The sequence below is a fragment of the Dasypus novemcinctus genome, chromosome 15 (assembly GCF_030445035.2).
Source record: "Dasypus novemcinctus isolate mDasNov1 chromosome 15, mDasNov1.1.hap2, whole genome shotgun sequence".
NCBI lineage: Eukaryota > Metazoa > Chordata > Mammalia > Cingulata > Dasypodidae > Dasypus > Dasypus novemcinctus.
The window spans coordinates 866,404-880,839 of NC_080687.1; the positions used below are offsets into that span (position 1 = coordinate 866,404).

The 14,436-nt window shown below is 39.2% G+C and overlaps 1 protein-coding gene across 2 annotated transcripts in view; it reads right to left on the minus strand.

Annotated features, from left to right (window-relative positions):
• The window catches only part of COG6 (component of oligomeric golgi complex 6), an 88,375-nt gene that overhangs the window by 34,983 nt on the left and 38,956 nt on the right, over window positions 1-14,436 (minus strand). For both annotated transcript variants that reach the window (XM_004450938.3, XM_071208136.1), the window contains 4 exons: window positions 11,145-11,365; window positions 10,034-10,098; window positions 5,540-5,631; window positions 1,911-2,028 (listed from right to left, as the gene is read on the minus strand). In XM_004450938.3, coding sequence (XP_004450995.2) covers window positions 1,911-2,028; window positions 5,540-5,631; window positions 10,034-10,098; window positions 11,145-11,365 — 496 coding nt within the window. The remainder of the gene's footprint in view (window positions 1-1,910; window positions 2,029-5,539; window positions 5,632-10,033; window positions 10,099-11,144; window positions 11,366-14,436) is intronic.

Consider the following 14,436-nt stretch of genomic DNA (forward strand, 5'->3'; position numbering starts at 1 on the left):
AGGCTCCATGCCATGGAGGCCGGTGCCCGACCTCCACTGGAGGCACAAGCCGCCTCAGGAGCTGTTCTGTGGCTGGAATTGAAAACTCCACTCCCCAAAAATGGGGGAGGAAGAGACAGTTGGGCACCTGAAAACAGCTAAAGTTTGAGCCTGTCCAAGCCACAAAGAGGCTGGTGGCTGCCATCTTAAATCTGCACCTGGCACGAAGGGAAATGGGACAGAATGAGGATCACAGTGCTACTAGGAACTGGCTTCTTTCCATTCAGGTCAGACTGCAGCTCTAGCATAAGCCCCAACCCCTGGCAGGGAAGCTGGGGGGACGTGGACCAGCCTCTCTGGGAAATTATCGGCCAGACTGCAGAGGCCAGTAATTATCCTCCTGTGGCAGCACAAGCTGCCCCAAGAGCTATTCTGTGGCTGGAATTTGAAGCTCGTTTTCAAAAACGGGAAGGGGAGACAGTTGGCCATCGATTTCAGCTACTAATTGGTGGATTCTGGTGGCTAGACCAAAAATTTAAGAACAGCTAAAGTTTGAACTTGTCCAGGTTGGAAAGAGGCTGGTAGCTGCCATTTTGACTCTGCCCCCTGCATAAAGGGAAGCCAGGCTGACAGAAAATCAGTGATGGTAGGAACCGGTTTCTTTCATGCAGATGGGCCTGTAGCCCTAGCTTATGCGCCAGCCCCACCTCTGGCAGGGAGGGTGGTGGACCCTGCACCAGCCTATCCAAGTAACTGCAAGTACATTTGTCTGGCACAGAATGAATAACTGGAAGTCTACCAGGGCAAATGCAATCATCTTGGGCCTGCAATGCACAGATTATTGCCCACACCTGCAGCTCCATCCCTACCCTACACAGGGGAGAAAGGGGTGTGAAGCTTCATTAGTCTCTCTGGGCAACTAGAGTACAGACCTTATAACTTGGATTACTCCACACAGCTGTGACTCTGTCCCTACCCCTGGCAAAGGGGAAAGTCGGGAGAAGCTTCATTGGTCCCTGGTGCAATGAGGGCAGCTTGAGGCTCCACAGCTTACAGGACCAACTACATCCTTTGTTCCTACTGCACAACCAGCAAGGGAGAAAAGGGCAAGAAGTCCTAAGCTAAAAAGAAAAACTGCACCCAGAATAAAAACTCTAGTAAGCCAGGTGCAAGACACCAAAAAAAAATTATAATCAACACCAAGAAACAGAAAGGTATGGCCCAATTAAAGGAACTAGATAAGCCTCCAGATCACAAAAAGGAGTTGGGACAACTTATAGATGTTCAAACAAATCTCCTTAATAAATTCAATGAGATGGTTGAAGAGATTAAGGATATTAAAAGAAGACATTGGATGAGCACAAAGAAGAATTTGAAAGCATACATAGAGAGGAGGTGGGGCAAGATGGCTTCAGAGTAAGTACAGCGTCGTCATCTCTCTAACAAAGGACTGGCTGTGTGCTGACGGAGTCCTGCCGGAGCAGGCTGTTTCAGGAAACCTGCAGGGCAGGAGGTGTCTGGACATCGATCTGGCGAGACTGCAGCAGAACTGGTGCTTGCTCAAGGTAGAACTGCGGGTTTCTAACACTGAACACAGATTCCCAGTGCTGCCAGATAATGCAGGCGGACACAGAAGAACACACAGCAAATGGACAGAGAGAGCAGACAACAGGCAGGAAGGAGAGATATAAACAAAATAAGTCTTAAAAAGAAAATGGTAACAAAAGGAGGGCTTGAGGATTCTACCTCTAATTATACTGTTTCAAGAACACAGACTGAGTCCAGGTCCAGTAAGTGACCTCAAAATGAATTCAGAAGAACACCTGAGGGACTAGAAAAAGTCACTGGCAATGCAAAAATATTAAAACAACATCTTTAAAAGTGAAAGACTCACATTTGCACAGCATAAGAACTATGGTTTTGAAACATACCTTGTCCATTAATTTACTTGCATGAAGACTCAAGCTATTGAAGAATATTTTTTTGCTTAGTAAATGCATTTCCTCAATGGTAGCCAGCAATGTCGTTGCACTATTTCCAACAATACCACTAAAAACAAAGCATATTTCAGGGTGCAAAGTTGAGGCTAAAACAATTCAGTTCTCATTCCAGAATAAAGCTTTAAAAGATCTAGATAAAAATAAAAGTTTCTATGTAGAAAAATGTATCATCTGTGAATGGAAAACAATTCATACAAAATATTATTTTTCTTTTCAGTTACATGATGAAAAATGAAAAACTAGTGTGTATGCAGTATTTCACAATCTTTTAGTAAAACTGCAGGTAAGAACATATATTAACAATATACAAACCTGTATTTCTGTTCTCTCGCTATTGCAAAAGACATATGTCTTGATTATTCAAAGAGATCTAATTTTAAGAAAACCATTCCATCAATAGGTCTATCAAATATTTCTTTTCATTGTATATATAATTTTTAAAAAATATTTTACACTGATATAATATGGCTGAAGTATTTGAAAATAAAACATTTAAAACTTTACTAATTCTGAGCTTTTCTTTTAAACAATAATTTACCATATCAATAGCATAATGATAAAGTATCTCAATTTAACACAGCTGCTGAAATAGCAATAAACAGGCTAATTATGGAAAACATGATATTATGAAATAACCAATTACATTTGCATAGTCTATGATCTGCAATTTGCTGTTATGAGCAAATTTCTTAGACCCCATCCAAGGCAATTTCCCATTTTTGCCATGATGTAAGACAAGCTTTTAATTTCTACACTAAAAGTGATTTTTAAATGATTTTTAAAGAGAAAATTTTTAGTTCATGTGAAAATACACTATGATCCAAGAGGACATCATAATTTCTGAAGGCACAGCATGTTATTATGCCTGAAAAAAAAATTAAATTTCTTAAGATAAATAAAATGGCATCAATAAGTACTGGTGGAAGACAAGCTAAAACACAGCAAATTTACTGCTAAATGATATACCATATCTGATACATTAAAAAAGCAAATACCAATACCATATTTCAGTAAATTCTGAAACTAAAATAAATTTGTATGTCTTCCTATAGGTTCATGCAGACAAAGCAAATTATAAGGAAAAACATGTAAAGCCAACAGCAAAACCCAAATTTCTACACAGGTAGCCAGTCATTATATTGTATTAAAAAGAAAAATGTTACAATTATAATCAGTATAAGTCAAATACTGAAATTAATTGGAAGGAACTTCCAAACATGCCATGCATGCAATTAAAATGAGTATTCCTCTGTGGGGAGCAGATGTAGCTCAGTAGTTAAGCGCCTGCTTTCCATGCAGGAGGGTCCCAGGTTCGATCCCCAGTACCTCCTAAAAACGAAAACAAACTAACGAAAACAAACTGGGGAGTGGGTGTAGCTCAGTGGTTGAATGCCTGCTTCCCATGTACGAGGTCCCAAGTTCAATCCCTGGTACCTCCTAAAAACAAACCAAAAGTATTCCTCTGAATAAGAACATTCATCAAGTACCAGGAAGAAAACTGAATGATTGCAAATTGAAACTGGTACATTAATAAAAAATGTGGAAATACCAAGATACATATATTTTCATTTTTAAAAATGGGGAGTACCCGCTGTACTTTGCAGTTACTCAGCCACAGCTGGATGCCTCGCTCCCTCACTCCACCCAAAACGCCGAACCTCCACTGACTTCTCGGTGCTGGGCACTGAAGGGGAAAGGTGAGCGCGCTGGAGCTCCTCTGCCACCACCACACCCCACTTCAGCGTTCCCAGGCTGGCGGAGATGGGACCACAGAGGGCTCTGCTGAGGCCACACAGACGTCTATATGAAGACGTGACACTGCTCAGAGGTGACCAAGAGGCCCTGGTTCACGGGACCAAGAGGCAGGGAGCAAGCAGGCCGAGAAGGGAGGCCAGGCGGCATGCGCAGAGAGCAAGGACAGGGGACAGGCAGGGGGCTCCAGGAGGGAGGAAGTCAGGGGCGGCAGGGGGCTTGCCTGTAAGGTAAGGAAATACAGAGCCCACCAAAGAGCTTGGGTCTGAAATAAAGATAAGCATGTAGAAAACAAACAAGGACAAAAACAAAGCAATCAGTGGCACCAGGGAGAAAAAATTTTAGAGGAAAGGAAGTGGAAACCAGGTGTGTAAGATCCCGGTTTCCTGGCTCCCACGCCTTCCTTTTTCGGGTTCACTACTGTCTCTTGGTGGAAATCAGCCTCTAGGAGCTTTAATATAGAGGAAGAAAAGTTTCTGAAACCATGCAAGTTTCCTGGCTTTGCCTCACCTCCACTGGCTACTCGCCCCAGTTCTCTGAGGATTTCTCCTCGTCTTTGTCTACACTCCCTCAGCAAGCTCATCCAGGCCGCTGCGTCAACGTCACCATATGATGCAGCTAGACCTGGGCCTAGAGCTCCAGCCCTGGCCTCCGTGTCACCTGTTTTGTTTCTGCTGTTTCTTTGGCACCTAGAAGAGTGACTTGCATATAGTCAATTTTTAAATTGGATAAATGAGGAAATTTGTGAATACCAAGGGCACATGCAAAAAATGTTATCTGAAGATTTTGTCATCCTCTATATCATCTTCCAAGGAAAAAATAATAATTCTCAGAGCCCAAATAAAACTATTTTCTTCAGAATCCAAATGATTCTATTTCTAACAGTCTCTACATTAGAAACTGAGTTATCATCTTCTTCAAATAATAAATCTCATGCAGTACTAAGAAGATAATTTAAAAATGGCTTTACCACTATCTTTTTATACCACAGCATCTGCTACGACTAGCTCGTTTCAGCTGCTCTCGTTTTTCCAACTACTTCTCACTCTCTTCTCTTCCTGTCTGCCCGCTGCTGAACCTAGGCTGCCTCTCCCTGGACCGCTGGTGAACAGTGGTGGACAGCAGGAGCCTGCACCACCAGCCTGCAGGCAGAACCTTCCTGGACTTTAGACTTGGCCTCAGCTCTTCATCTTGCCACACAGGATGACTTTTTTGATGAAAAAATACGGAAACAACTAAAAATACAGCTTGGAAGTTCACTGTTTCAATCTGGTTATATATATAACATGGTCTTACAGTGTCATTTATAATGACACTCAAGTATATACCAACAGATACAGGAAATGCAAAAATGAATTCAAATATTAGAGTCAAATATCATGTTTCAGGTAAGACAAGTGACTCCTAATTAGATAAAATAGCTTATATTTACAGAAGGTAAGGCTATGGCTCTATTTTATCACTGAACAAAAACTAAATGCTAAAGAAGAATTTAGGTTGCTATTCCTCTCCCCATCTCTGTCACTACTGCAGGAAGACTCAGAAAACACCGCTCCAGACTTAGAATGCTATATCCATTCTGTGTGTGCGTACATGTGTAGTTACGCTTGGAAAAGGAAGAAAAATGGAAAAGAGAAGATGCAGAATGTAGCATGCACAAACGCACACGGTGATTCATGTGGTATGAAGGCTCCCCAAGTTTCACTTAGCCATACAGAAAAGTAAAGCAGAACAAGTCTTACACTGTGTTCCCAATGAAATAAGAGAACACATGGGAGTTAATAAGCACATCTCACCAACGCACTTACCTAACTGTATGGTGGTAGAATTTGAGAAGATTAGAAATTTTATATAATAAAACTGCCCCAGGTTCAGCAACTATTACTTGTTCAATTCGAACCTATTAAAACATGTGAAAAGAAATTGAACAGTTTTCAGAAACATAACTTTTCTTCATTAAACATTGTTTAAAAGCATTACATTTGTTCACTAATCACATATGGTACAAATACTATTTTAAAAAGAGATAATATTTTATTATGGCAGAAATCACAAAACGCCTCCTAAATAAATAATTTCTGAGGAATGAGTCATGGGGATAGTAAAACAAGAGAAACATTTGATCACAGATATGCTCTACAAAAAATATTCCGAGAGCAGAGGTGGCTCAAGCCATTGGACACCTCCCTCCGGAGGTCCTGGATTCAGTTCCCAGTGCCTCCTAAAAAAAAAAATGATGGTGAGCAGTGAACAGACACAAAGAGCAAACAGTGAGCACAAAGCAATGAGGGATGGGGAATAAATAAACGTAAAACCTTAAAAATAATAATAATAACCCCTTACCTACATTACAGAATTTGGCTCAAGGCAGTTGTAACTAGAAATACCAATACAATGAGGTTTTATCACTAGTATATAATGGAATTTAGCTCAGCACTAAATGGCAAGAGCAGCTGCTCCATCCCCCAAAACAGATTATCAGAGAAATACACTGCTCCAACACCAAATACTCAGAAATGATGAAAAGAATTCTTGTCCTTAAAACTATTACACCAAGATTCTTTTCTTATTAACTGGAAAATAGGAAAGCAGACAAATCTTAAATTAGCTCCAAAATATCTGTCTACACTTAAAAGACTGCCAGGTCAAAATCAGATCTAGTTCAAAATTAACTCCCTCTGGCTCATGGCGTCTCTCGCTCACACTCGGCCCCCTCACCGGCCTCTCCGGGCACGGCATTCCCTCTGAGCGAACCCCTCTCCGGCACCCTGTGCTGACGTGCTTATCAACCTAGGGCTGCTCTTAAGCTACTGCTTGCATACTATCTTGCTTTCCTAACTAGATTCTAAACACAAACACAGACACTGTGTTTTCGGCTTCTTCTACTCTCTGCAGCATCTGGCAGAACAGTACCTACACAACAGATGTTCAGCAAAGGCTTCTGAAAGTTGAGTTTCCTCTTTCCTTAGATTGTGGCATATGTCATAATGCCAACAAATGTCATTTGCTAAACTGAGATTTTATAGATGTGTTTACACCAGCATATAAAGAAACTCAGATTATAGAAACTAATTTACCTTTACATTAAGATGTCTTTGGCACAAGGCAAACAGACTGGGTAACAGCCACAGTGCTATAGGTAAAAAATAGCATTTGAACTTAAAAATCATAGTTTCCACGTTACTATTCTTTTAGGTCCAAGGCCTCGAACGTGATTTAAGTAATTTATTATATTAAAAGGTAGTATTTTGAGTTTGAATCTAATCATTAGGGCAAAATATAAGGATGTTCATGGCAGACCAGCAGCTCTTCCCCAGCAGATTTAGAACACCACCCCAGCTGCCCAACAACCTGTCTTCTAGAGTTTTAAACATCAAGAAAAACGCTCTTAATTTCACCTCCCTTAAGAAGAGAGAGAAGAAGGAAATAACAGAGGGGAGGGAGGGAGGCAAAGAGGCGGAGGAAAGGGAACCTCCAGTTCTCTCCTCAAAGCACCTGAGAGCAAGGAGCCGCGGAGGCTGCCGATAGAGCGGCCAGGCGCCAGGAAGGAAGCTCGGCTTCTGCAGGTCACGAGAGGGGCCAGGCATTTTCAGCAAAAGAATCGCCACAAGAACAGAAGTAAGAGAAACAAAAATAAGAAAGGAGGAAAAAGGGTAGACGAGACTGAAGAGGTGGAGGCAGCCATGAGAGACTGGGAGCTGAACGCGGCGGCTGTCTCGGGGCAGGCCCTGCACAAACCCACTCGGCATCTCTCAACCAGGCCGCTGGATGTGGCAGGGTGATGGGAAAGGAAGGCAGCAAATGGGCTGCAGGCAGTCTGGGGTGGAGGAGAGAGCTGGGAGAGGAGACAGCGGAGTGCGAGAGCCAAGGGAGCTTCTGGGAGGGAGGGCAGGCCAGACTCCAGGCCAGCCCGCCCCAGCTGGGCCCGCAGACCTGCGTGGTGGGAAGCGCTGGCGGCCCAGGCGGGCACAGTGCCAGGCTCTGAGTGTATGCCCAGGCTCCGGATACACAGCTGTCCATTGGGCCCACCATAACTGAAGTAGGTCCAGAAGTATAGAACACACGGAAGTGTTTATTAAAATCCAAATGCCAGCTCAGAATCTCTCAGAATCTCAAACATCCACTAAAAAAGAAGGATCATTTTACCCAAAGGACTTGTAAGACAAAAATTTAATCTGTGGATCCTGATGCTTCTAGCTACAATTTGAGGTTACAATCCCTGGAGAGCAACAGATTCGGGGTGACAGCCTGCAGCATGCTCTCCACATCCATGCAATTTTATCAGTTTGTAATTTTAAGCTCAGAGCATGGATTTTTCTAAACTGGAAATAGCTCTAGAGATCATATCTTAATGCATACATTTATAAATATTTAGTCTACTACCTATGACATTTCACTTTATGAAGACAAAGAAAAGGTTAGCTACAGAATAGAGTAAAATCAACAAATAGTTTCTCAAGGTTATCTCCCATTACCACTGCAACTTTCCTCTCCTGCTTCTACAAGTGAAAACTCTTCTGCATGCTGCTGGAATGGGGGATACATGGCATCAGAACTGCACAAGGCAAAGTGGCCCCAACGTGAACTGTGGACTTTAATGGACACAGCCATGCCCTACAGTCGACTGACTGAACACTTTCCTGACACTTCATATGTGGGCACATACATTTAAGGAAGATGAAATGAGAATTTCTAAGTAAGCATGTTTTAAAACAAGGGCAAACTTCAGTATAACTTCTTTAACAATGGGTGTTACTTTAAAGAATTTTAACGTAATATCGTTTCTTATTCAGAGTAAGACAGGAAACTTTAAGATGCATCCCAACCCTCAGATTCTAATATATTGATACTTCATACAATCACTTAAAAAAAAAAAGGAAAAGCTGTAATAAGAAACAAAAATGAGGGAAAAAAAACGGTAAGGTAGATAAAGTACAATGTATTCACTAAAATGTTTCACTCAACTATATGTAGTTTTAAAAAGATTTGAGGCTAACTAAAGAAAAATTTTTTAATTTAAAAAAAGACATAAGAAGTATAGAACAAGAATATGTTTTATTTTCCCTTGTTTAATTTTTCCATTAACTACTAACATACAAAACAGGCAATATTTATAAGATCTATTAATATCTGAAAACCAAACTATTACAAGTAAATATTTTATTTGGGAGAACCACATAAAATAATTTCTTAATACTTTGCGATTCACTGAATAAACAATTGAGTTCTAAGATAATCAAGTTAGAATAATAATTGAATGTGTAAATACAATCAATTTTCCCAAGGTATGCCATCTGAGATATCCTTGTCTGGGACAAAATATATAAAATACACACACACACACCAAAAAAACCTTAGAAATGAAAAAAATTTAGTTTTAAATTCAGTTCTTGATAAGACTATATCATAAAACTTGTGGATTTCAACTTCTATATAATAAATTGAAATCAATCAACAAAAACAGAAAACTAACCACTGCAAATCATTCTATAAATGTTAATAAAGGAATACAAGATTTCTCGCAGGCCTAACTAGTGCCAGAAAAAGGGCACTTTCATTTCATCCACCCATGGGTGGGTATTTTTATAAACAGGCTAAGCATAAACTAGTTAAGGTAAAGAAAAGTTATGCAATTTGAAAAAGTTAACATAATCAAGTGGCAAAGTGGGAATTTTAACCCAAATTCTGCTCTTTATAATACAAAGAGTACCAATAAATACTGTTGATAAATAATATTTTATCCTAGGATTAACCATTATTTATTACTATGATAAGTACATAAAAACTTAGTATGCTGTAAGCAATAAAGCAAATGGAATGTGTTCTCAGGAAAACGCCATGTTAACGGGGGAGGTCCTGGGTTTGGTTCCCATGCCTCCTAAAACCAAAAAACCAAACAACAAGCAGACAAATGAAAAAACCAACCCAGGGGAGCCAGTGTGGCTCACGGGGTGAGTGCTAGCTTCCCACATATGAAGTCTCAGTTCAATCTCTGGCCCAGGCCCAACCTAGTGCCTCAAAAAGAAAGGGTTTGTAGTCAGCTGTTTCAATTTAATAAACTTCCTGTCAATTAATAACCTAAGTTACTATGGAAAACAATAAATTTTAAAAATTCAATACATGCTAACTAAAAATATTTCAAATTTTCTTCTCAGAGAGAAAACCACAATTAGTATTTTTAAATTATTATCCTACATTAATGTGTTAATTTGGCAAATTACAGCTTGATTTCTTTGAACTCATAAGAATATGGCAATAATTTAACGAGATACTACATAACATATAAAAACAAAGTATTTTACCTTTAGAGGCCTGCATACACCCTCAGTGATATGCCCCACAATTTCCTGAATATTTTCTTCAACACCTAAAATTAATTATAAAATAATTTAAGTTTTCCATATTATATCTTGTTTCACTTAAGTCCAAGAAACTAACAATAGCACATATGATTAATGGCATTCAGAGCAAACATTTAAAATAATAAAGTAATAACAATATTTCATTAAATCAATATCTTTTAGACACTGCTAGTTTGTGTTAATACCCGAGTCTAGGAAGCCTTGCTAATTCATTTGTTAATAAACTGAATACTTTTCTCTTAGTGTTCAGTTTATTAACAAACACATTAACTGAAAGAACTGCCTTTCACTCTGCAAATACCATATTCCTGGCAGTTGTGCTGAGGACATTAAAATGCAGAGCACCTTGCAATCTAGAAGAAACGCCCATTTTTAGCAAGCACTATATTACATTCTTGACATTTAATGCCTGTAACCACCTTCATTCTTAACAGAGGGAGGCACTGAAGCCAACAGCACAGGGAGGAGGAGTCCCACCTCTGAAACCCGGAGGTGGAGCTCTCTTGGAGGTCATGTGATGAGGCGCCTTGTGGCTACATAGAATAGCAAAGGAACACAGTGTTTCTCCAGCAAACCCTGAACATCTTCTAATTCTCTACTAAACCCTCAAACTCTACATAGACACCTGGAGGTGCCTGCAGCAAAGAACAGGTGAAGAAATTGTACCAATAGCGGGTGTTGGCAAATCTCAGAAAGTCAGTTTTCCTCCTTGAGGTAACTGCCCATTCACCTAAGAATGAAAATGAGGAAGGGTGGTAGAAATGAAAGAATGAACCTTAATGACCTTAATTAGGGCAAGTTCCCCCAGGCAAACTGCAGATGAGTGCCATCCTGCTGATCTTAGGCTGCCCCCGGGCATGCCTCAGAAGGGACAAGGGTCCCCTACAAAGCTGTGCGCTCCACTTTTATGGAGGAGAAAGATGACAGAAAGTGAGGGAGAAGGTGTTTAATAGGATACTTCTTGCACCTTCCAAGCGTGAGGCGTTTGTCAAAGCGAAGCTGGTGCAGCTGTCTACAGTTAGACTGTAACAAGAACCACCTGTGGGCTCACCTTGTGCGGCCACCTGCTTTAAGAGAGCTTCAAGATGTTCCTTCTCAGAAGCGGTGGCTTGATGGAGCCAGGCCAGCATATCTCCCACATACCTCAGAGGGTCATGGGAGTGCATTTCAATGGGCCTTGGGGTGCCGCCTGGGCCTCCTCTCGTGAGCGCATCAATGAATCCACGAACAACTGTACTTCTTCTGGCTGTTCCAAATTCATCTAAAGTATATCTAGAAGAAGCAAGTTACATAAAAAACAGTCGTTTTTCCTCCTAATAGTTATATCATACTATGCATGCCCTTTCCGAGTTAGCAAGACTTCTACAAAAAGCCTTATTTAGGTACTCCCTCAAGCAATATTATTTTTAAACAATAAAAAATATTTATGAGAAGACTATCATAATAAAAATTCAATCTAATGGTACACATTTTTGCTCCTGATAAGAAACAATGTTGGAATTTGGGACTAAAACACCTCTGAGACATAACTCCCAGGGATGAGCCTCCCTGGTACCAAGGGATTATTAACAAGCACCAACTAGCAATGCATTTGGAAAAAGACCTTGACCAAAAGGAGAAGTATTGAATACAAATGAGTTTTTATAGCTAAGAGATTCCAAAGTGATCGGAAAGTCATTCCAGAGGTTACACTTATGCACGTCTCAGCAGGATCTCACTGACTGCCATAAACAGTGCCTGAACTAGGGGGGGCTCCTGAGGGCTCTAGAGACATCTGGACACCATAAGCAGGGCAGACAATCTCCAGAATTCAGCACCCTGTCAGTGGGCCTTACTTTTGAATTCTTGCTCCCCAGTGTGAAAGAGACTCATTTATAATCTCCCTTTAAATGGCTCTTCTGCCCCTTTATTTGGATCTATAACTGGCTTTATACCTGTTGAACGTATGTCCTAGAGACGTAAATCTTTGGTCTGTTCATATGCCCATTGAGTCCTGAATCTCAGTAGAGTTGCAAAACCTACTACTCTCTAGTTCACTGGACTCACCCACGGCAACAAACAAGGATGATGATGGACAAGACACTATCCATTTCTAAAAGCTTATTTTGATTTCAATATTACACATATTAGTTGCTCCTTAAACTTACTGGTCACACATACATAACAAGTACATTTTTTACCTAAAATTAGAAGTCACCTCTTGGAGTTAAGGAAAAAAAGCTCTTTAAGGTAAAGGAACTGATAAGGAAAGAAAACTTTGAATTGAGATATAGAGTAATTTAGGGGAACAGTACGGAAAGAATGGTTGGAGTTGCCTTGAGTACCATTTCTTAACTATTGGCCCTTGTTTCCCATTATCACTTCCATTCCTTACCCCCTACCCCTTGAATGTTCTATTTTAAAAATACAGAGGAAAAAAAATTTTTTCAGAGTCTAATTCAGCAGATTCTAGAACCTATTAACTTTTAAATCCCTAAGCAGTATTCTACAAGACCAAATATTAGGAATTGTTTGATTACCATTTATCTAAAAAAAAAATTACCAAAATTTCTCAAAGGTCTCCAAAAGAATGAATTTCTTAAGATATACTGGGTTCCTTTTTTAGTATGCTAATTTAATGAAAAATTCACCTTTTTAAAAATAAATGAAAGCTGGAAGAGAGAATGTTTTCACATAAAAGGAAGAGTATAGGAAAATGTTCAGGAACTGTATATTTTTAAGAATCAAAAATTTTAAGAATGTTTGCTTTTAAGCAGAGTAGCTCTTTGCATTTTCTTTTAAGTTAATAGGAAATGGTTTTGAAATCCCCTACAGTGACCTACTAGCATAGGAGAAGGAAAATGTACTATCAAGCTAAGTTTGCTGAACTGTCTTGCATTACTTTCCATTTTATGAAACTAGATGCAAATTCTCACTTCTAATTTTTTTCCTCATGCTCTTAAATTGTAAATATATTTAACGTGAAGAAGGCAATCTTTTAAATGACCACCCAGTTCTACGAAATTAACATATGGTCAGGCGACTATTACTACAGCACAACACTTACAAACTTAACTTTTTAAACATATCAAACCAATCCTGACTCCCAAGATGCTACAGCTCATAATGAAAATAAACAGCATCATTTATACTTCTAAGACTAATCACGGCAACCTGAACTAGTAAATCTGCTGGCACTTTAAATGGAGAATAAAAGCGCCCAGCCTGTCACACTGGAACTGACTCTAACAACAACAGAGGCCAATACTATTGCCAATGCCCCTACAAAAAGAGCCTCCATGGACCTTCTCTCAAACCTAGACATGGAGCATGTTTTTCCAGAGACAGAAGAAAATTTCTTTAACCAAAAATAGATTCTCTTCCAACAAACATCAAAAATTCAAAATTCATTTAGAAGGGTGAATGTTAAAATTGTGTAAATATTCTAAAATAGTTACAATTAAGATAAAAACTTAAAAGTGTCTTCTTTAAATTATGTCTAGCTACATTCAAATAAGAACAATTTCTAGTCAAAAAGCAAATTAAAAGAAGAAAAAATGTGGTCAAAAGAGCCAATTGTTTAAAAAGAACAAATTGAAAGAATAGTGTAGAAGTATCTGAGAAATACAACAAATTACATAAACAATGAAGAGAGACCAGCATTGTCAGTATTATTATATTCTTAAATAATTTATATTCCAAAGATTTACTAAAGTAAAGAAATCATCAGGTTCTTTTTTTAAATTTCCATGTAGGATAAATTTCTTTCTAAATAAATTTTTTACTGTTTATTAAAAGTTAATAAGGCATTGGCATTCCAATTATATACTACCTAAGAAAAACTAAGCATGGCACCTTTCCCCAGGACTTCAATAACTGACATTTTTCTAGCACATAATACCTACACATTTTTGAGACAAAATAATGAGCAGTGAAACTTTACAGTATCTAAATAAAGTTCGTACAGTGCCACCTGGTGGTTAGCAGGATACACTGTCTCATCTAAATTTAAAGAAACTACAACTTTGAAAATAGATGATGAGTACCTGATGAAAAGCCAACTTTCTCATTAAGCATACATTTTATTCTAATCAGCTGGTCTTAGAAACTTTCTTTTTCACTTCACTTCCAAATGCCTCTGATAATCTCCCAAATTGCATCATCACCTCCAATTCCCTGGCATGTGGTCTTCGGAAAGAAACTTTCTTTGGTTCCCTATTGTAGCTTTTCTTAGCCTTTCAATCTTTTTCCCTGGCTGTGATGTACACCTGTCTTTAGTTAACAATCTTCTAGTTTACCACCTTTCAAAATAAAAATAATAGAAATATTTAGCAATGTGCCAAGCATCATAACCAATCTAATTT